This window comes from Bos indicus x Bos taurus, chromosome 9 (assembly GCF_003369695.1).
Source record: "Bos indicus x Bos taurus breed Angus x Brahman F1 hybrid chromosome 9, Bos_hybrid_MaternalHap_v2.0, whole genome shotgun sequence".
Lineage (NCBI taxonomy): Eukaryota > Metazoa > Chordata > Mammalia > Artiodactyla > Bovidae > Bos > Bos indicus x Bos taurus.
Genome location: NC_040084.1, coordinates 96,553,263 through 96,574,704, shown reverse-complemented (window position 1 = coordinate 96,574,704; position 21,442 = coordinate 96,553,263). Strand labels below are relative to the sequence as shown.

General features: G+C 53.0%; 1 protein-coding gene across 2 annotated transcripts in view; it reads right to left on the bottom strand.

Annotated features, from left to right (window-relative positions):
* The window catches only part of IGF2R (insulin like growth factor 2 receptor), a 102,402-nt gene that overhangs the window by 56,458 nt on the left and 24,502 nt on the right, over window positions 1-21,442 (bottom strand). Inside the window, exons 1-9 of one of the 2 annotated variants that reach the window (XM_027551977.1) lie at window positions 19,340-19,379; window positions 17,350-17,468; window positions 15,705-15,803; window positions 9,732-9,864; window positions 9,153-9,282; window positions 7,230-7,335; window positions 4,069-4,231; window positions 3,752-3,926; window positions 2,788-2,891 (exon numbers count right to left, since the gene is read on the bottom strand). In XM_027551977.1, the coding sequence (XP_027407778.1) occupies window positions 2,788-2,891; window positions 3,752-3,926; window positions 4,069-4,231; window positions 7,230-7,335; window positions 9,153-9,282; window positions 9,732-9,864; window positions 15,705-15,803; window positions 17,350-17,468; window positions 19,340-19,364 (1,054 nt within the window). In that variant the 5' untranslated portion in view covers window positions 19,365-19,379. Of the gene's footprint in view, window positions 1-2,787; window positions 2,892-3,751; window positions 3,927-4,068; window positions 4,232-7,229; window positions 7,336-9,152; window positions 9,283-9,731; window positions 9,865-15,704; window positions 15,804-17,349; window positions 17,469-19,339; window positions 19,380-21,442 lie in introns of those variants that run through there. The other variant, XM_027551976.1, reaches the window with a different exon arrangement.

Sequence of the window (21,442 nt, the reverse complement as noted above, 5' to 3'; positions counted from 1 at the left end):
GGCACCGAGTCGGACATGACTGAAGCAACTTAGCAGCAGCAGCAGCAATATGGTACATATAGTTAGCTCCAAATTACAGAGCTGGAAGGAGCCTTAAATATTTCATATCCAACTCCAGCCTGAAAGGGGCTCAGAGTCTCCCACAAAACATCTAAAAGTCTCCGGGTCGGGTCTCTGTGTCACCAGTCACAGGGACCTAGAAGACAGGTGTCTTCAGGATTAGGGCATCGCCGTTCACCTTGGCAGCTCTTTGGCACCAAGGTTACGTGAAGGAATGCCCTCTCCCAGAGTCGGGGTGCAGTGTTACAATCCATCGCTGATGTGATGGAGCGTATAAACGTGGAACAAATTCGGTAAAACATTAACGACTGTTTAGCCTGAGGGGTAGGCATGTAAGTTTTCATCCTAACGTTCCTTCTACTTATAGATTCGAAAACTTTCCTAACAAAAAGGGAAAAAAAAAAAAAAAATGACCTCTAATCGTTTTTCCAGTCTCCAGCCCACTTGGGCTCTCTAGCTTCCTGGCACGACTCCCGGGTCTTTCCTGGGAGTCCCTGACCAGAGGCCCTCCTCAACATCCTCCTGCGGTCTTTGGGGGTGATCATTCGATCCTCCCAACGTGCCCAGATGAGATCAGCGCATTCCCGACCACCTCGGCCAAGTCATTAATAAAAAGCGCAGACGGAGCGCGGCCGGAGGCGGCAGCGACCGGGCGGAGGGGGCCCTGGCCCACACAGAGCGCCCGCAGCAGAGCCGCCCACCAGGCTGGGGTGGGGGCAGGCCGCCCGAGGGTCTGGGCAGGGGACTCGGGGGCAAGGAGGAGGCTGCCTTTCCCGGGAGGCCCAGGCGGAGAGGAAAGGGTGGACTTCACAGAGGGCCTCCTGAGGGCCCGGAGGAGCTGGGGATGACGGCAGAGGGATGGAGAATCCGGGGAGGGCCGTGGGGCCTTCCAGCAGGAGGGAGACAGATCCAGAGGCCGCACCCAAGCCAGATGTGTGTCCCACCTCCCCCCACCACCACCACCACCACCCAGCCCCTGCACACTGGTTTCCGGACAGAGTCCAGACCCTCCACAGGACATGAGATCCCCACAGTGCTCCCCACACTCTCTTTAGCCAGGGGTGGGGCCTTCAGCTCTGACCTGCTCGTGGCGACCCTGATGCCCACCTCTGCGTGAGCTTCTCCTCCTGCTACGAGCGTCAGCCCCGTGGCCCCCGTCTTTGGAGCCTGGCTCACCCCTGCACTGTCCCGTAGGCCTCACCCACACAGCACCTCCTAGTCCTCAGGGGGGACTCAGACACCAGCCCACTGACCTGGGGGCCTTCCTCCTGACACAGGCCCCCAGCGACAGACCTTGCCGGATGCCCTGACCCCGCCCGCGCCACCCTGAACTGTGGTCCCCAGCACCCTTCTCCCCTGCCTCTGCTCTGCACACACCCAGAGAGCTCTCAGCCATCAAGGCGTCCCCAGGCCTCGCAGACAGGAATCCATAAAACGTGTTCGATGAATCAACTGAGAACAGGACTCCAACGTGAAGACCAGGATGCGCGTGGGGGGCGAGGGGGGCTGACGGACCACAAGCAGGGCCATGAACCACAGGGATGGCGGCGGGGGGCAATGGGAACCGAGGGGCGCCCTGAGGCCCTCCCACCTGCTTCTTGCCAGGTGAGTCTCTGCTTGTGCCCCAGGGGCGAGTCACCCCCTCTCCTGCCCGCGTTCACCTCCAGACACCTGCCTCTAAAGCTCGGCTCCCGCCATGCACGGCTGCCTCTCCCAGACCCCCGGTAAATCACGTAGGAACCTGCCCCGGGACTAGAAGGTTAAAGCTCTTCCATGGGAACGTACAAAACAAACAGAGGGAGGAACCAGGGGCCCCTCGGGGTGGAGGGATGGGGCGAGCTGGCCGGTTACGCGGACAGGGCCGGACTCGGGTGGTTCCCAGGCTGCAGCTCTGGGCTGAGGCCCGGCCAGCATGCAGAGAAGCGGGGGGGTCACCGTTTGGGGGGCCTGGGAGGGGATAGCGCTCTGATGAGGGTGAGAAGCCCATCACCTCTCAACAGACCCCAGCTGCATGGAGGATCGCTGGAGTGGGAACAGAAACGGCAGTGCCACGGTGGCCTCGGGGAAGCTTCTCAGTCTCTTAGAAAGACTCAGGGTGTCAGTTGTTCAGTCGTGGACCCCATGGACTGTAGCCCAGCAGGCTCCTCTGTCCACGGGATTCTCCAGGCAAGAATACCGGAGTGGGCTGCCATTCCCTTCTACAGGGGATCTTCCCAACCTAGGGAATCAAACCCAGGTCTCCTGCATCGCAGGCTGATTCTTTACTATCTGAGCCGCTAGGGAAGCCCTCCACTCCACTTAAAGACGCCCTGTGGCCTCTTACAATCCCCGGAATCCAACTTCTATAGCAGGGCAACCAACTGCAGAAAGGTTCACCTAGAAACTCGTTTCCTGGAAGCAGAGTTGTTGCGTGACAACCCATCAGAAGGTGGTGAGCAGCCCAGGCCTCAGGCTCCGTCCACACCCCAGTGAGAGCTGAACGCGGGACAGAAAGGCTTTCCCGGCGAGGCGAGTGCCGGGCCCACTCCCAGAACAAACAGAAAATGAAAACAGGATGTGTGTGTCCACCATTGGCTGGGTGGGTGGGGGGGTCCTCCTGCCCACTACCACAGAGGGGACCTTGTGGGGCCCCGTCTGCAGGAGAAGGTCTGACCACCCCCCCAGCCCTCTGCTTCCACGAACCCAGCCCACCGACGCAGAGCCGCCACTGTCTCCAAGCGCACTCACCTGCTGTCTGATTGCACTCGAAGTTGATGACACTCATCCGCTGGAAGCCGGAGCTGCACTCTTCACCCCCGAAATAGATCAAGGTGAGGTCTCCATCCGAGTACCTAGGTTTTTGTAACATACACACACACACACGTTTGGTAGAACCAAGAAAGAAACTTGAACGTCTAAGCATTTCTACATAAGACTTTTGCACACCATCCATAGACCAGCACAGACGCAAACAGGTGGGGACACGCTCCCGCCGTCTGGGGCAGGACCGTTCAGAGGAAAAGAGCCCCAAATGGATGCGCTTGTCATCCTCTCACTTCAAAGTGATAACTGGCTGGATGAAAGCACGAAAGCTTCTACTGGGAACATGGGGACTCTTCTGCTCTCATTTTGGGGTTCTGTACAAAATAATTTATGCCCAAGAAGACACTGCTCTACCAGCAACTGCCACAGAAAGTCTGACAGAGGGACCCCAGATGACAATTTCAGAGAACTAACGCTTTGATAAAAGCTTTTGTGAAGCTAAGTCCTGATTTCAGGGCTCAGGAGAATTGTCCTGAATGCATTCTCCTGGTTGTTCAACTCTTGGATGTGATGCCAGTGGTGTTTCAGATTTCTCAAACCGCCAGAGAAAAATCAAAACTTCTAAAAAACGTAAGTTGTAAAACGCCAAAGCCACATCAACTTACCATGTAACCTTGCTACAGTACAGTTCCCTACAAACAACAGATCATAAAACAAACCGTACTAACAGAAGCAGTGGTAGTGTGAAGCCAGGAAAACTTCCCCCTGGGTCAGGAACGAACGGCACTTGCCTGACTCAAGCAGGAAAAAAAATGCCAGCTTAGCTGACTTCCCTGTGCTTAGGTGACTTCCCTGTGGAAAATGGAAGCAGGCATCTGGCAGGGGAGTGTGTTAGGCTTCACAGGGACATGCAGGACACCCTTGAGAGTCACGCGGGGGCCATACCCACCGGAGGGTCAGGTTCTGGGGTCTCCCGGCCACTTTGACTTGAGTGGAATCTGCCTTTTTCACTTGGCACACTGCAGCATCTTTCTTATTACAGATGGGCGCTTGGCTTCCTCCGCAGATGCTCAAATAATATGTATACTCGTCCGCCTCCGAGGTGTAGAACAAGGAGTCTGAGGCTAAGGAAAGGGGGACACACGAGAAGGGGCTTCGCGAAGCGCACAGGCCTGGGACAGCCACAGCGTCCTCCCGTCTGACCTGCAGCGCCCGCCCTGAGGCAGGGGGTGCTCGGCCTGGGCCCCCTCCCGGCCCCCAGCTCACCTTCCACCCGGCTCAACGGCTGGAGGTCGACGGCCACGTCATGCTGCGCGCTGCTCAGGGAGCAGCTCCGGCTTTCCAGGTAATCCCTGTGGCAGGCGTACTCGGTGACCCACTCGATCTCAAAGCGGCAGTTGGATTTCGCTGTGAGCTTGGGAATGGTGCCCTGCCGCAAACCCGGAGAAAAAGGGAGAAAGATTCGTTTTATTCACACGGCTCAAATGCAGACAGAGTTTCTCTGCTTCCGGAAAAGCTCAAGGGTGTGCTGCTGGGCTTTACCATTGTTCTCATTCTAGTACCGCATGGCCCATAACGGATTGTGATGATTTGACTCGTGACTATTCTGCTTCCTCGCAGCTCTTCTGGTCCCTTTCAGAGTCACATGCAAACTTCAGCCTGGGAGCCCACCCTGAATGCAGTCTCCCCTGCCCCACCATGCCCCTGGTGAGCAGTCACAATGTGTGAAGGGCCTGTGGTCTGTTCACTCCTTTCTGTCACAGGTGCCAGATGGACCCCCTGCCCCCAACCAGGGGGGTGGAAATCACTGCATCTGTGCGCACCTGGGGAGACAGGCCCTAGCCCCTCCCAGGAATGTCCATGGGGTAGACGGTCCCTAGACCCTCCTAGGAATGTCCATAGGGAAGACGGTCCCTAGACGCCTCCAAGGAATGTCCATAGGGAAGACGGTCCCTAGCCCCTCCTAGGAATGTCCATGGGGTAGACGGTCCCTAGACCCTCCTAGGAATGTCCATGGGGTAGACGGAACCTAGCCCTTCCTAGGAATGTCCATAGGGAAGACGGTCCCTAGCCCCTCCTAGGAATGTCCACGGGGGGAGACAGTCCCTAGACACCTCCAAGGAATGTCCACAGGGGAGATGGTCCCTAGCCCCCTCTTATGAATGTCCACGGGAGAGATGGTCCCTAGCCCCCTCTCATGAATGTCCACGAGAGAGATGGTTCCTAGCCCCTTCTTATGAATGTCCACGGGAGAGATGGTCCCTAGCCCCTTCCTAGGAATGTTCACAGGGTCTTGGGCAGGCTTCACTTGTACTCAGATCAGTTTTGCTCCCGGGTGGGGCCAGGCTGTCACCCCCCGCCACAAAGCCACCCTCTGGGAAGGGTGCTGAGCAGTAAGTCACTGTGAACAAGGGCGCAGCGCCACCCTTCTGACGTCCCTGGGGAAGCGGTCCTCTCCCCGGCCCCGGCATCAGGGGCAGCCGTGCTGCCTGTGGGCACGTCACGCTGCCAATGCTTACTGAACACCTGCTGCATGCCAGGCATGAGGCCCAGTGCCAGTTTTACCATCACGTGGCCAGCAAGCTGCAGAGGTCCAAGTCCAGCCCCGACCGCTTACTCAGGAAATCGATGCCCTAACTAACCCCTTGGCTGAGGGCAGCCTGACAAACAAACAGAGATGTGGATCGAGAGCTGAGCGAGAGCAGCCGGACGCCCAAGGCCGTGTGGGGTGTGACTCCATGTACGTGGGAGGTCGGGAAAGGCAGAGGCCAAGGGGCGGGGGGGGGGCTCGCGGCGGCGGCCAAGGCTGGGTGAGCAAGGGGTGATGGTGGCTGGGCACGAGGCTTCTCTGGGTGATGGAAAAGTTCTGAGGCGATAATTGTGCAATTCGGTTAGTGCACTAATAACCATTAAACTGCACTTAGGCTGGGCAAATTTTTACAGTATGTAAATTCAAGTAAAGCTTTCTAAAAGAGATTTATGTGACAAGGTGAACGTTTTACTAAAGTTCCAGCTCCTAAAAGCATTTAATGAGCCGGTGAAAATGCTTCAATAAACCTTCTAAGTATTAAGGGCCCCGGGCCTAAGTCACCCAAGCTCTGCCCAGGCGACAGTCAGGCTGGACACAGAACCTCGTAAGCTCCACGGTGGACACACTGGCCTCGACCGCCTCGCGTAGAGGGGCACTCCCCACCGTCTCCCTCGTGAGAGTGTGGACTGAGGCTCGCTGGACGTGGCACAGATCAGAGGGGGAAACGCTGAGACCATGGCTGCCTTAGAACATCTCCCTGATTCTGATTCCCACTTGTAGGATGGAAAGAAGAAATACACAAATACATGCAAAAAAAGAGTATAAATGACACTCCTCACAATCACATGCGGGACCAGTGTCGGTTACTGGCCCGCCGGGTCTTGGCTGAGTTGACACCATGCAGCCCCGGAAGTCTGGCTGGACCCGCACTGTAGTCTCATTCTCCACTACCACCCCACCCGCAACACACACACACACACACACACACACACACACACACACACACAAAACGGCCAGCTGCCAGCCAGAAAGCAGAGAAATTCCACGTTTGTTTGGGGGAGGACATTCTTTGGCAAAAGAATTCCGTTCCTCCTACTTCATTCTGCGGGGAGGACAGGCAGAAATAAATTGGAGGAAAGCCCTACCCTTCCTCCCTGGGGACGCCTCCCTTCAGCAGCACTGCCATCTGCAAAGACACTTAAGCAGCAGAGGCCCTGAGGGACTGCGCTGGCCCGGGGCCCAAGGACACAGCAGATGCAAGGCCCTACCCTCAAGGAGTTTACAGCAGGCACTGGAATTTGAGTAAACAGCGAGACATCAATCTGCCCATGGGCAGGGGGCAGGAGGCAGGTGAGGGGGCCAACGCGCTTCTCTTGAGGCTACAGGAATCTCCCTTCGGGCCCTCGTTTCCCCTACACCGGGATCCACCCCCGGAACCCCAGAGCGCTGTCTGCCAGGCCTACACGCCATCTGCATGACTCGCTTCTTACTACGCTCCTAAAACCACTTAGCCGTTTTTACCTTGCCTCACCCGAAGCAGTCAACAGACACGTGAAATCCACAGATTCAGGGTCATATGTACATTTTTTTTTTTTAAATATTTACTGACATCCGCCTCGCTGTGAAGTTTTTAAAAAAAAAAAATCTGTCCCTGAACCACTGGAGGTCATCCCGCGCGACCCTTGAACAAAAACACCATCCTGTGGGTGTAGACGGAGGTCCCTCGGGCTGGTTGCGAAATAGCACACAGCCAGCCAGGCACGTTCAGCACACAGCTGGGTCCAGCCCGGGCCTGCTTGGCTTCCACGTCCACGGTGGCTCGTCTTCTGCACGAGGACCCCCAGATGCAGGACTGCTGAACACCACTGGGGTGCAGAGCTCAGGTCAAGCCACTCACCTCTCTGCGCTCCGACGGGCACACGAACGTGATGGTCACCGCCGGGCTGTGGCCGTCACAGAAGTCGGGCTGGCCGGCCCCTTCCTTCACGTAACTCAGGACGAGCCTGGAGATGCACACATCGGGGAGAGAGTGGGGGTGAGCAACGCAGACATCACAGCCCTCATTCTGCCCTCAGCACCCTCATTCAAGCGAGAGGAGAACAGATGCAGGTCACAGACATAAAAGAAACCACAGGACAGACTCACTCGCGTTTATTTTCATTTGGGGGACATAAAATTTAAGTGAACTTCAATGACTGCTGTACTTTCTCAAAAAACAAACAAAACCCAAAAAAAAGTCAAATAATCACCATGTAAACTTAAGTTCTTAGAAAAGCTGTCGGGAGGACAAGGAACAAAATCATAAACCATCTAACAAAACAAAACAAACACAGCCCAGCTGGCCAAGTGCGTTTCAGCCCACAAGGCTGCACGACCACTTCCTCTCTAAATGACAACTTTTCAATGCAAACCGAGGACTTTCCTTTTTAAACCCGATGACCGCCCAGAGCACTGGCCACATGGCCTCCCACTGGCAGGGAGACAGACCCTGGAAAGGCCCGTGGGGCGCTGGCCTTGCCGCAGGCTGTGGCCACGGAGGCACCAAAAACAGACAACCTTCCTGGTCTCTGAAGGTGACCTCGGGCTTTCGCTCCATGCCCATGCTCTCCAGAGTCCTCTCCAGCCGCTGCCAGCAGGAAGAAGAGCCCGTTTATCACTTGAAGACAGGGCAAGAGGCTGAAGTCTGCCCCCGCAAATTTCACAAGCGGAAGCCCCGATGCCCAGCACCCCCGACGTGACTGTATTTGGACACGGGGGGCCTTGGAGGAGAGGATGAAGATGAGGTCGCTGGAGTGGGCCCCCGAGACAGGACAGCTGTCCTTATAAGGAGAGGGGCTCGGGACACAGACACACAGGCCAAGACCATGAGGGGACATGGGGAGGAGGCAGCCGTCCACAAGCTGAGACCAAGGGTCTCAGGAGGAGCCCCTCACCACGCCCCCTGCAGACATCTCAGCCTCCAGAGCTGAGAGGGAGCTAGAGGAGCTGCCTGGGCATCCTGCAGCCCTTTGCCTGGGCGGCCCTGGCAGGCGAACACACTCGCACACGTGGGAATCTCCCAGCATGCTTCAATTTAGGTCACGCGCCAGTGTTTTCTGGGGACAGAGTGCAGTCTATAATTGCACACGCTGACACACCACGAGTTCCAGACGGGAGCAGGTGCGGCGAGACGTCTACCAAAGGGCCCCGGGAACAGAGAGTGGATAAAAATCCTCACTCCAAGTTCAGGACGTGGTCATGTGGGACCCACCGGAGACAGCAAGCTCTCTGCCAAGCCAGAGGCAAACCCAAGTCAGGAGGAGAGTGTGTGTCAACAGCAGGGCTCCTTAAGAGAAAATGAACCACCCCTGCCGGAAGCTAGGGGGCCCACGGCGGGCTAGGGGGCCCACCGGACCCCAGTCGGGAAGCAAACTGTACCCAGAAGAACAACGGCAAAGTGGCCCTCCTGCCGCTTGCCCTCCAGGACTGTTTTTTTTTAAAGAAGAGATAAAACTATGGACATAAAACCAATGTCAGGGGTGATGAAGCAGGGAAGACACTCAAACACACCATAAGGTAGTGGCAAGCTCATAAAATGGAAACCATATGGATGGATGCGGGCTGCATCGCGATAAATGTGTTCCTGCTCTAAGGAAGAAATGATTAGAAAGTCACCAAGAATGTGCGACTCAAGCAATGACCAGTAAGTTTACAAGCACGTGTGAAGTAGTAGTCACTTGGCAAGGCCTTTCTCAAGCCCTGTTGAAAAGGGGTATTCTTGCAGCTCCCCTGAAAAAGCCAGGCTCTTGCTGAGGACTGCCCCTGCCAGCAGCAGACTGACCTGTCATTGCTCACGAGCTTCAGCCCCTCCTGGGGCCGGCCCACGTCGAACGCGCGGTCCCCTCGCACCAGGCAGGCGGCCGCGCCGGTGGGACACACGCGCACTTGTGGACTCGAGGCCCGGAGCACCTCTGGAAGAGGTAACATGTGACACTGCATCAGACCACGCGCCGGGCACAGCAATCACACTCAAACCTTGGGTCCAGGGGCTCTTGTAAAAACTGTCAAATTTTCTTAAAGTCTCCAATATAAGGTAATAGAAATTTGGAAACAAGGACAAGTAGGATCCCATCCCAAGACCTTGGGCAAGCCAAGGCCCACTCTGGAAGTGGACAACGGGATGAGCTCTCTGCCCGGCTGGGCAGCTGGGAAGCGAGGACGCAGCACTGGAACGCTGGCTCTGCCCCTTGTCCGCAGGAGCGGCTGGGAAGCAGGGACATGGGACGTGGCTGGCGGCTAAGGGATGTACCCCTTCCTCCCGGAGCCATGGATGGGAACCCTACGGTGCCAGGGCAAAGGCACTGAAGCCTCTAAAGAAATCTTTCCCCCACTCCCACACCCGACGCCCTCAGACACAGACCTATGTCCCTGCAGACATTGATGAACAGAGATGTGTCCGGGTCAGAGTCGTCCACCAAGTAAGCACCGCTGGTCTTGATCAGTGGGTTTAAATCGTGCTTCTTGAGCTCTCTGTCGAAAGCGTAACAGGGCACCTGGGAGAGAGAAGGGAGAAGGAGGGGCTTCCACACACGCCTTGGCGGGGTGGGGAGCAGGGGTGAGGCGAAGCCTGCGACCTCTGCCACATGACACCGGGCTCCATGCCTCAGGTCTCCAATGAGGCCCCCGAGGACGGCATAATCAAGGCCTGCAGGGCTCCGGCTGCTCCCATGAGCATCTCCTGCCTGCCCCTTCCCTCCCCGCCACACGGTCCGTTCCCATCAGGGTCCTCACTCATGGCTCCCTGTCCCTACCCTCCCTTAGCAACCACCTCACATCACCCTGGCAGCAAGTCCTCTCCTGCCTGCAATGATCTCTTTTAAGGGGGCCTCTAGGTTCCAGCTTCCATGTACCCGACTCTGAGCCAACATCTCTACAACCACCAGATCAACCCTTTAACAGTTCCACCAAGTCACAAGAGATTGTCACATACTGAGTGAAGTTAAGTCAGACAGAGGAGAAATACTGTATGACATGCCTGATGTGCAGAATCTAAAAAGACACTATGCAGCTCAGTTGACTTACAAAACACACTCACAGACATAAGACGATGAACTTACAGTTGCCGTACAGTTGCCGGGAAGGACGGAGGGAAGGGAGGGTTAGGGAGTTTGAGATCGACACATACACCCTGCTGAATTTAAAGTGGACCCACAACAAGGGCCTGCTGTACAGCACAGGGAACTCGGCTCAATGTCCTGTGGCCGCCTGGATGGGAGGGGAGTTTGGGGGAGAATGGGTACCTGTGTATACATGGCTGAGTCCCTTCGCTATTCAACCTGAAACCATCACAGTGATGTTGATCAGCTATTCCTCAATATAAAATAAAAAGTTTAAAAAGGAAAAACTAAAAAAAAAAAAATTTTTTTTTTTAAATAAAATTCCCTCGAGTCACATCACTCCTGCTCAAAATCCACCAGGGGAGGGGGAGTTTGGGGGAGAGTGGGTACAGGTATATATATATTGCTGAGTCCCTTAGCTATTCCTCAATATAAAAGAGTTTAAGAAGAAAAAACTCAAAAAAAAATATTTTTTTTAAAGTAAAATTCCCCTGAGTTACACCACTCCTGCTCAAAATCCACCAGGGGCCACTTCCCATCACCTTGAGGGTGCAATCCCAGCTTCTCCATTGTCTCCGACCCTGGGGACCACTCCACGCAGTCACACTGGCCTCGAGGGGCACTTCAGCCCAGGGAAGTGACGCTGCCTCTGCCTGGAATAGTCCCTGGCATCCCCTCTCACCTTGCTCAGGCCCCGGGGGAAGCGTCACCTGCTTGGCGTGGCCTTTTCAACATCTCCAGCTCTCTCTGCGCCTCCCCTACCCTTTTTCTTCATTGCACTGGTGTCTGTCACCAGACACCTCCACCTGCTAACGTGAGAGTGAGCTCCTGAGGACGGGGGGCTTTGTCACTGCTGTGGCCCCAAGCAAGGCTCAGGACATGGCTTGGAGCCTGAAGTTCCTCCTCTGGGCATCTGGCCCACGCTTGTGAGTGTGTGTTAGTCATTCAGTCGCCTCTGACTCTTTGCCACCCCAGGGACTGTATCTCACCAGGCTCCTCTGCCCACAGGGCTCTCCAGGAAAAGAATACTGGAGTGGGTTGCCATGCCCTTCTCTAAGGGATATTCCTGACCCAGGGATTGAACCCAGGTCTTCTGCATTGGCAGGTAGATTCTTTACCATCTGAGTCACCAGGGAAGCCCTACTAGATTCTAACTCACATGTACTCTCTCATCTCTATAAAAGAATGGCCTCTGTTTTTAAAAAATTGAGAACTAAACCAAACCACTGCATTGTACACTTCAAATATATGCAATTTTATTTGTGAATTACACCTCAATAAAACCAGTGGCGGGGAGGAAAAAGGGGTCCAGGGGAAGGTTACACATGAAACCCATTATAGCGGGCAAGACCCTGTGCTTTCCAAGCTCCACCAAACTCTGAAGGTAAAGTGGCCAAGCCCACAGGTGTGCCCCTGAGGAAATGCCTGGTCACCAAGTTTATGTAAAACAGCCCCCAAATCTCAACTGCAAACTAATACACCACATCGTGTTAACTGCCTTAGCCAAGAAATATTCTAAAATCTCATGTTCTCTGCAAATCATTTCAAAGGATCGATAGTCTATTTCATCATTTCCACTGGGTAATTTTCCTTAAACTGTTTATTTGGAAAACTGAAGCTATTCACAGGCAGGTTCATTTACAAAGGTTAACTGCTTCATGTTAATGTTTAGCTTTTAAATGTTTCTCGGAAAGATGCTATCAACCCTGCAGGAATGCTCTGACCCACTAACCCTCTTCCCCTGTTCTGTTTGCAGAGACTTCAGAGAGAGCTACTGGATTAAACCCAAGGACTCGCACCCCCTCGGCGGAGGTGGGGGAGGCGGACCCAAACTCATGTCAACCAGACCCGTAGAGCAAAGCTTCCCGCTGCCTGCGACACTGACCAGACAGCCCGATGCCAGCCAAGGAGGGCAGGCACAGGCACAGAGCGGGTTGAGGGCAGGAGGCCAGAAGCCACGCCTGGCACCACGTCCTGCCGAAAGGCCATCGAAGTGCACGAGCGGGATGACCGCAGACCGTGACGAAGCTCCAGTGGAAGTAACCCACGTCCTTGATCCTGCAAATTCAAAGCTTGCCAGTCCCTAGCAGAGTAATACAGTTAACAGAAATGTGTTAACTCAGAGGAGGGGGATGGAATTGGGCTGACTGGTGAGACAGGAGACAAGAAGCAACTTTCCAGCTGCGAGATTAAGAGAGTGAGCAGGACAGCACCCAGCAGGCGGGGAGAGGGGCCACCTGCCTCAAACTAGCTCTGTGTCACCCCAAGGCTAGACGGATCCCCGTGAGCCAGGCCTGCAGACCCCCCCAGCTCAAGGCCACAAGCAACTGCTGGCCGTGTCTCAACTCCAGGAAGGAACAGGAGACACGCCCGACGCAGCGCCCCCCAGAATTGGAGCGAGCGTCGGAAAAACAAGCAAGGCTCCTGGGGAGAGTCCTCCCACTTCCTGCTCCACTGAGCCGAGCAATGGAGACATTCATCAGCCCCGGGAATGCGGCGGCCGGCAAAGGGGGTCTCTGCCAGCTCCACACACAGCACACTGAGTCACCCTTGTTAACGGTGTACGTCTGTACATTAACCATATTTATGCAACTCCGCTAGGCCCACACGCTTGCCAGGACTGCGTTTTCTGTGTTCCCTAGGGGTGGAATGGTAGGGGTTGTGTGTCCACAATCTTGTAAAGAAATTACGATCTAAGAGGACTCCACCGGGATCCACTGAGCAAAGCATGACACGGGTGGGTTTAGACGACACTTTCTGGAGCCCACCCCCGCCCCATGCTCTCTGCCCATCACTCCATTCTAAATCTGATGAAGCCAAAACAACAGAAGCAATGAGGAGACACTAAGAATGGGTGGCGGTCAAGACCACATGGCCACAAAACCAAGTCTAGGTTTGTTTTTTTTTTTTAAAAGAGGAATGATGAGTGTTTCTGCATTTAATGTAATTTTTGAAGTTATAGTATAGCCTATATGATGCAATCAAATCCTACTGAAGACAAAGAAAAGGGAATACGCTTTCCCACGACTTGCAGGGAGTGAGAGCAACACTCCTGCAGCAGCCATCAGGCTCTCACGTGTGTCAGTCACTCGGTCGTATCTGACTCTGCAATTCCATGGACTGCGTGAACTGAACCCCCCAGGCTCCTCTGCCCATGGGATTCTCCAGGCAAGGATACTGGAGTGGGTAGCCATTCCCTTCTCCAGAGGATCTTCCCTACCCAGGGATCAAACCTGGGTCTCCCACATTGCAGGTAGACTCTTTACCAACTGAGCTGCCAGGAAAGCATCAGGCTCTTGTGTTCTTTCTACTCATCTACACCTAAGACAGAGCAGATGTCCTCCACACCTTCAGTCTATGGGTTCCATGAATGCAACAGCGTTTTCAAAATGTAATGACATTCCTGACGCTGAAACCCTCCAGAGAGGAAAACTCAACAGATAAAAGCCCTGCCGCCAACCAAGCCCAAAGAAAAGGTCACTGGGAGCAAATCAACATTCCCCCTGCATCTTTCGATCAGCTTCTAAGAAAAGTTAAACATCACTTTTGAGAAAAACATAGGCTCTAATCTCCCCATTTCCACCCCCCAAAACGGCTCAGGTCCAGGGTCAGCACCCTCGTTCTGTAAACATGTTAGGCTTTATGAGTGACGTAGGTCTCTGCTGTGTATTCTCGGCTTTTTTTTTAACAATCCTATAAAAATGTAAAAAAACAATCTTAGATCTGGGGCTGCACAAACACAGGATGCAGTTTGTGACTTCTTGACCTACAAACACAAAGAAAACCAAAAACAAGTCACCATTTCTTTCTTTGGGGAAGTAATTATTCTTCAGGTGGTGGGAGACAACTGTCAGTTCAGCAAAGCAAGGTAAAAGGGAGACCCGGTTAGAACAGGAAAAATGGGGGTAATAACTATCGCTTGCAGAGTCAGAGACCGAGAGAACCTCCATGGGGCCTGGGGTCTCCTGGGAAAGCAGAAGGCACTTCACACTGGTTCAAGGATGCTTTACCTGCTGCTAACGAAATATTGGCAAAGAGTCTAACCTAAGTTGTTAAATGCAAAGTTTAAATCTGACACCATCTCCTACTAGTGTTATTTCATTAGATCTTCTTTGCTTCCACAGTTTGAACTTCCTTCCCATTGAACGTTCCTTACACACAGGAGGCACTCCGACTATCTTTTCTTTTAGAGATGGCCACATCTGAAGAATCGGTGACAGCTCAGTATTTGTAACTTAATGTGGCTTTTAAAAAAAAAAGATACAAACGTCTCTTTTTGCCCTTCTTAAATGACAACGTATTAGGCCATCAGATAAATGACAGATTACTCCCATAACTGATCACTCCCAGTTCCTAGCTCCTAAGAGGGTCTCTGAACTCAACTCTACAGAACAGAAAGCGAATAGAGAAAAAAGAGAATGCTCAACCCAGGAAGACTATTGCCTGGGTGAACACGGGAAAGCCACCTTGAAATCCCAGGATGCTAGAACTGCAGAGGAAAGGGCCCTCTGTCCCCTCTACTGCCAGGGAAAAGTCAGAGGCTATAGGTTAGAGAGGATGGTGCTTCATCGATCACCAGGAACACGAGCCAGATACCAGAGAAACAAGGGAAGAAGTGACAGTCATCTGGCCTCTGAGGTGAGCTGGCAATGAATGTAAGGGCCAGGCACACCTGACCTGGATCCAAGATGCATTCAGAAGCCACTCCCAGGCCAAGGAGATGGTCTCTGCAGGCAGCGTGGTGATCTAAACCCCAAAGTCAACTCGAGACTTAGTTCTTGAGATGCATGGCATCAGAAACCAGGAAATCACTTGCTCTACGCGAGTGAGCCGTTCCATTTCCAGTCTGTCCTGTGTGTTTAAAACACCCTGTCCTAAAAGTAAGAACCATCCAGGACAAGTTATCAAGGAAACCATGCGGTGTGCCTGTGCGCATGTGTGTCAGCTGCTCAGTTACATCTGACTCTTTGTGACCCCATGGACTGTAGTCTGCCAGGCTCCTCTGTCCATGGGATTCTTCAGGCAAGAATAACTACAGTGGGTTGCTGTTTCCTTCTCTAGGAGATCTTCCCAACCCAGGGATCGAACCCAGATCTCCTGCATTGCAGGCAGATCTGAGCTATCAGGGAAGCCCAAATCATATGGTCTCTCTGCTCAAACGGAGTTTGAAAACCAAAAACAGACTTCTACCTCACAAAGGTATGTGTCTGCACTTCAAACACTTAAGGTCCCAGAATGTACTTCACAAGCATGTAACCCTGAAGGGCCCTTGTTACCTCTTTATTCGCTTTAAATATATTCTTTTTGCAGGCTGCAGTAGTCCTCCACTCGAAGTAATGCACACAATCTGTTGCAGTTACAAACTCGGGAGTTCCCTATTTTTAAAAGAAGTAAAAATAAGTTAGCATACTGCGTATTGTAAAGTGCTCCTTTTCTAAAGTTAGAAACCATGAAGGCTAACGAAAAATCTTAAACTAGCAGCAGTGGGCGGGGGGGTAGTAACACACAACTGTTTTAGTTAACAAGGTCAGCCGAGTGAGAAGTTCCCAAACTCAAAACTTCTGAGACAAAAGCTTCATAAAATCATGATGGAATTTGGCTCTAACTGATCCAAAACTGTTCTACTGCCCCAGCTATGCGAGTACAGTAAGCTCATGGGAAGTAATCCTTGCAGACCTTCCACTCTCAAACTCCAAATGTTCTCTGAACCAAATGCCAACAAAACCAAAGCCAGAAAATGTGACCTCATGCTTCCTGGAAGCCGATGGAGGAGGCCCATCTGGACCTGACCGAGCTCATACACCGGCCTTCCTTAAACGCCCCCACACTGGAGGGGGGCCCCTTCTAACAGACGGGGACCAGCGATGACCACGGTGTGGCTGGTTGATAAGACCCAGCGGGAACTTACCCCTACACTCCACGGAGCAAGCCTAAGGAGCTCTGCAAATTCTGGTTCTTGTAGCATGAACACAGAACTCCTCAAGAAAAGTTAGTTAAAATTCAAACGACAGCTTACTCTGTAACTCAGACCTCCAGATTTCATACCACTGCAAACAGATTATTTCCCAAAGTTTCAACATGGACAAGAGTGCAACAGACAATCTGGCCCAAAATTAACAATACTGAGTTATTTTTCAAGTTCTTCACACAAGACAGGATGGGCTTAAAAATGCAACAGTCACAGCACTAAATTCTAAATATGATATTTTAAAGCAATCTGGTAGCCACGTGAGCTTCACTCTCTCTGATTTTTCTAAACACTTGGATTCTTACTCTGATTACAGAACACTCGTAGAACATGTACACAAATCGTTTTTCCTAAAAGCTAGCAATCATTTGCTGAGAGTCCCTTTCTAAACAGTAAAGACTAAAACTAAAATATCACATACAATATGCAGAGAGTGAGGACAAATGTCATGCTTTAAACAATTATGTTCCATTTCAACACTAGTAATACCCCAAAAGTTGGGCACCCCATTACCCACTGGCCAAGGTTTCTTCTTGATAGATGTCAGTTTGTCCAATTAATGTAAATGAGAAAAAAAAAAAAAAGAAAACACTTTAAGAAGCAAACACGCTGCCCTGAAAACTATCAAAAGAAAATGCAGAAAGAAAAAAAAAATTATGCCTGCAACATAAACATTAAACAGAGCTTTGAGTTTAAACACACTAATCTTTACATTGTCCTTGTACACAGGATGTGGGTCAAGTTTCACTTAAACATTGTAACTATAGGCTTAGGATTTGCTTCCTTATTGGTTTTTAATGATGGTGGTCATTTGGTTGGGGTTTCTGTTTATCTGTTTGCTTGAGTTTTTAATTTTACTCACTTACTTGTCTTAGAATACCAGGACAGCAAGAACGCCCCAGGGACAAATGTTTTTAAAAGAAAGATTATGAAGTGACTCCGCATGGACTCACCAAGGTTTTCCCACATAAGAAGGTGATGCTACTCTGAATTTTGTGATTCTGCTGCTTACAGTTCACTGTTGTGTTAAATTCCAGAAGAGATCTGCTTGCGGTTTTCAAAAGAGAGTCACCTATTCGGAGAGAAAAGAGCATGAGCAAGCTAGAAAACATTCCTAACCAAATGCTATTTCCAAGTGCCAGCACACTAAAAATGGCACTGCAGTTCATCTGAAAAGCTTATAAGCTTACACAGTGCCCTGTCCCAAGAATTCTCTGTCTCAGGAATGCCATCCTCGCCCCACCTCCTGCTGTTCAAGCCCCAAAGAAAACGGCATGAAGTCCTGTCTTTCTCTCATCTGTCAGCACGGGCAAGTCCCAGCACTTCTGCCTTCTTCTCAGATCCACCCACGTCTCTCCATCTACGACGCTTGCAACCACTGGTACCCGTGTTCTGGCTACAGCCTCTTGATGGGACCCCTCGCCTCCAACTCCTGTCTCGTCCCTCACCATCCTCCCTTTCCCACCCATCTTGCCCCAGTCTGATCTTCAAAAACATAAATCAGAATATATAGTTTGGCTGATGAAATCCTTCTATAACTTCATACATACACGCTGTAAAAACAAAAATGTTTAGAACAGTCCACAAATCGGGGTGATCACTTTTCAGTTTGCCTGAGATATTATTATAATAAAAAAATCTATATAGTATCAGTGATGATAGTTGGCACAAGAACAGACAGACTGGAACAGAGATCAAGACATCAGAACAGAGCACAGACATCAGGGTTCTTGAGTCAAACTTTGATATACAAGGTATCAAGTCAGTGAGCAAAGAGACTGTTCAGTAGATAAAACTGGAAACAAAATAGCAATCTGCACTGGCAAAAAGATAACTGAATCCCCACTTACCATTGTATACAAAAATGAACTCTAAATGGATTAAAAGATATAAACATGAGAAACCAAATTCTCTTAATAAAATATATAGTTATCTTTTAAATCCTAATGCAGCAAAATATTGAAGACTCTAAAGCATTAACTACCAAAAAAATTTTAAACTTGACTTTTTATTAAGTTTAAAAGTTTACATTCATCAAAAAGTACCTTGAGGAAAACAGAAACAAATTATAAACTAGCCGATACACTGAGCTGGCAAAGAACTAGCATCAAGAATATATATACTCATACACAAAAACAAAATCATTTTTTATACTTTTAGGAAAGAAAAGGAAACAAATGACCTCTGAGAGAAAACGCTGAGAGGAAAAAGGGGAAAACCCACACCAAGTCATAGTATGGCGATTTCAATATCAAAGGCAAAGAGAAAATTCTAAAGCTTCTAGAGGGAAAGAATTTATCACATGCAATAGATAACAATATGAAATGGGCAAGACATGATCAGACAGAAGAAAAACATCTTCATAATACAAAGAGATGTTCAACATCACTGGTGATCAAGACCACATGGCATACCAAACCCAGCCATTATACGGACAAAAATTAAGTACCAAATGTTGAAGGAGAGACAGCCCAGAGCTCTCCTGTGTTGCAGGTGGAAGTATGAACTGGTTTAACCAGTACATAAGTTGGCATGGCACTGAGTCCTACCACTGAACATCACATACCCTATGCCTTAGCTAGTCAACTCTTAGGTAAATACATAAACAAAAGCCAAAACATGTGAAAGAATATCTCGTGTTCTTCACACTAGTGAAAACCTGGAAACAACTCAAATGCCCATCAAAAGAAGAGTGGATAAATCAACCCTGCTAGACCTACACAATACTACAACATAGGCATCAGAGGAATAAATCAGGGAAAGACAACAATACAGCTGTTTTTTAGCAATATGCTGTTACCACTTAAGCGCCTCCAAAACTACACATTGCATGATATACACTTTTTATTAAGTTAAAAACACCATATACAGCCAGACAGGCTCTGACTAAAGTAAGAGAGAAAAAAGGAAATGTTGGTATACAGGATGTGGGCAAATGATTACCTCCAGTGAGGAGAGACAGGAGCATGGAGAGATAGTGGTTATTCTGAAGGTCCTAGATTTTGTGAGAGAAGGGTTTCATTGCATTATCCAAAACAACTAATTTAAAAAACAAAACGGAAAAAAAGATTAGCTCACAGACTAATGATGAGTGAGTGTCATGACCTCAGGATTACAACTGGTCTACTTTGATACCTACACCGGAGATCTTTAAGCAAGGGGAGAAGAAAAAAAAAAAAAAAAAAAAAAACAGAAAAAGAGGGGAAGGGGTAAAAATTTTAAGACGCCAATGGAGAGGAGATAATAATGGCTTTCAGGCTCCATAGAACCAGATTTAACAGTACACCGGTTCTCTGCCTTGCCTGTCTAAACCGCTGCAAAGGTTTGCCAGGATCGTTCTTCCGCGCCTAAAACTCCAGGAGGTTGCTCTGAAAAAAAATTTTTTTTCTCTCGCGACCCAACAGCCTCAGAGGCCTGCGGAGGCGGCTCCGGGACCGCGGACAGCGCCCCGCGGCTCCGCCCACTGTGGGCGTGCCCAGGGAAGCTGGTGACGGGGCGGGGCCTCCCGCGCCCCAGCAGCGCGCGCTCCAGGAGACTCGGGGCGCAGGAGGTGGGGGGGGGCGGGCTCGGCCAGCGGGAGGCGGTGCGCACAGCCGCCAGAAGGGGGCGCTTCCGGGCCATGGCAGGGGGCGGGGGGAGCCCCCCAACCTTAAAGACCCTCCCCCGCGCCTCTGTCCCCCCCAACGCGGCGGCCCCATCCGGCCCTGTGCCCAGAGCTCCCGGGGGCGCCTCATAACTGCTGGGCTCGCCCTGCCCGCAGACCAGACGGGCCCTGGCCTTGAGCCGAGACGGACCGGCCGAGCTCCGCGGCCGCGGCGCTGGGGACAGCGGCGTCCCTCAGCGTCAGGCCCCATCGGCACCGCGCCCGCTCGCCCGTCCAGCCTGCCTGCAGCCCGCTCCTCCGCCTACTGGCCAGGACCGATTGCCCACCCCGGCACTCGGCAAGAGGCCGCGGTGCACCGCGGCAGCGCCCCCGCGGCGGACTCCCGCGGCACCCCGGCCAGCCTGGCCGTCCTCCCCGGACGAAGGCCGGGCGAGGACTGCGGGGCGGCGGCCAGCACGCCAGGCCCACGGCCAGCTCCCGAGGACGGCGCCAAATGGGCTGGGCCGCGCTCGCCGGGCCCGCCAGATCGCGCCGGGTCCTCCAGACCGCGCGCCGGGCCCGCCAGACCACGCTCTCCAGGCCGGGCGCGCCAGACCAGACCACACTGGCGGGGCCCCAGCAGACCAGACCGCGCCGGGTCCTCCAGGCCGCGCTCTCCAGGCCGGGTCCTCCAGACCGGGCTGCGCGCGCCGTGCCGGCCAGACCGCGGTCTCCCGGCAGGGCCCGCCAGACCAGGCCGCGTCCGCCCAGGCCCGCCAGGCCGCGCCGGGTCCTCCAGACCGCGCTCTCCAGGCCGGGTCCGCCAGACCGCGCTGGGTCCTCCAGACCGCGCGCTCGGCCAACCGGACCGCGCCAGGCCCGCCAGACCGCGCGCGCCGGGTCCTCCAGACCACGCTCTCCAGGCCGGGTCCACCAGACCAGGCCGCGCGCGCTGGGCCCACCAGACCAGCTCGCGCTCACCGGGCCCACCAGATCGCGCCGGGTCCTCCGGACCGCGCCAGACCGTGCGCTCCAGGCCCTCCAGATCACGGTCTCCAGGCCGGGTCCTCCAAACGAGGCCACGCGCGCCAGGCCCACCAGACGGCGCTCTCCAGGCCGGGTCCGCCAGACCAGGCCGAGCTCTCCAAGCCAGGCCACGCCGGGTCCTTCAGACCCTGCGCCCCGGGCCCGCCAGGCCGCGCTCGCCAGGGCCCGCCAGGCCGCGCCGGGTCCTCCAGACGGCGCTCTCCAGGCCAGGTCCGCCAGACCAGGCCGAGCTCACCCGGGCCCACCAGACCAGACAGCACTGGCGAGACCCCACCAGACTAGACCGCGCCGGGTCCTCCAGGCCGCGCTCTCCAGGCCGGGTCCTCCAGACCAGGCCGCGCATCCAGGGCCTGCCAGACCTGTCCGACCGCAGCCTCCAGGCAGAGCCCCCCAGACCGAGCCGCGCTCGCCTGGGC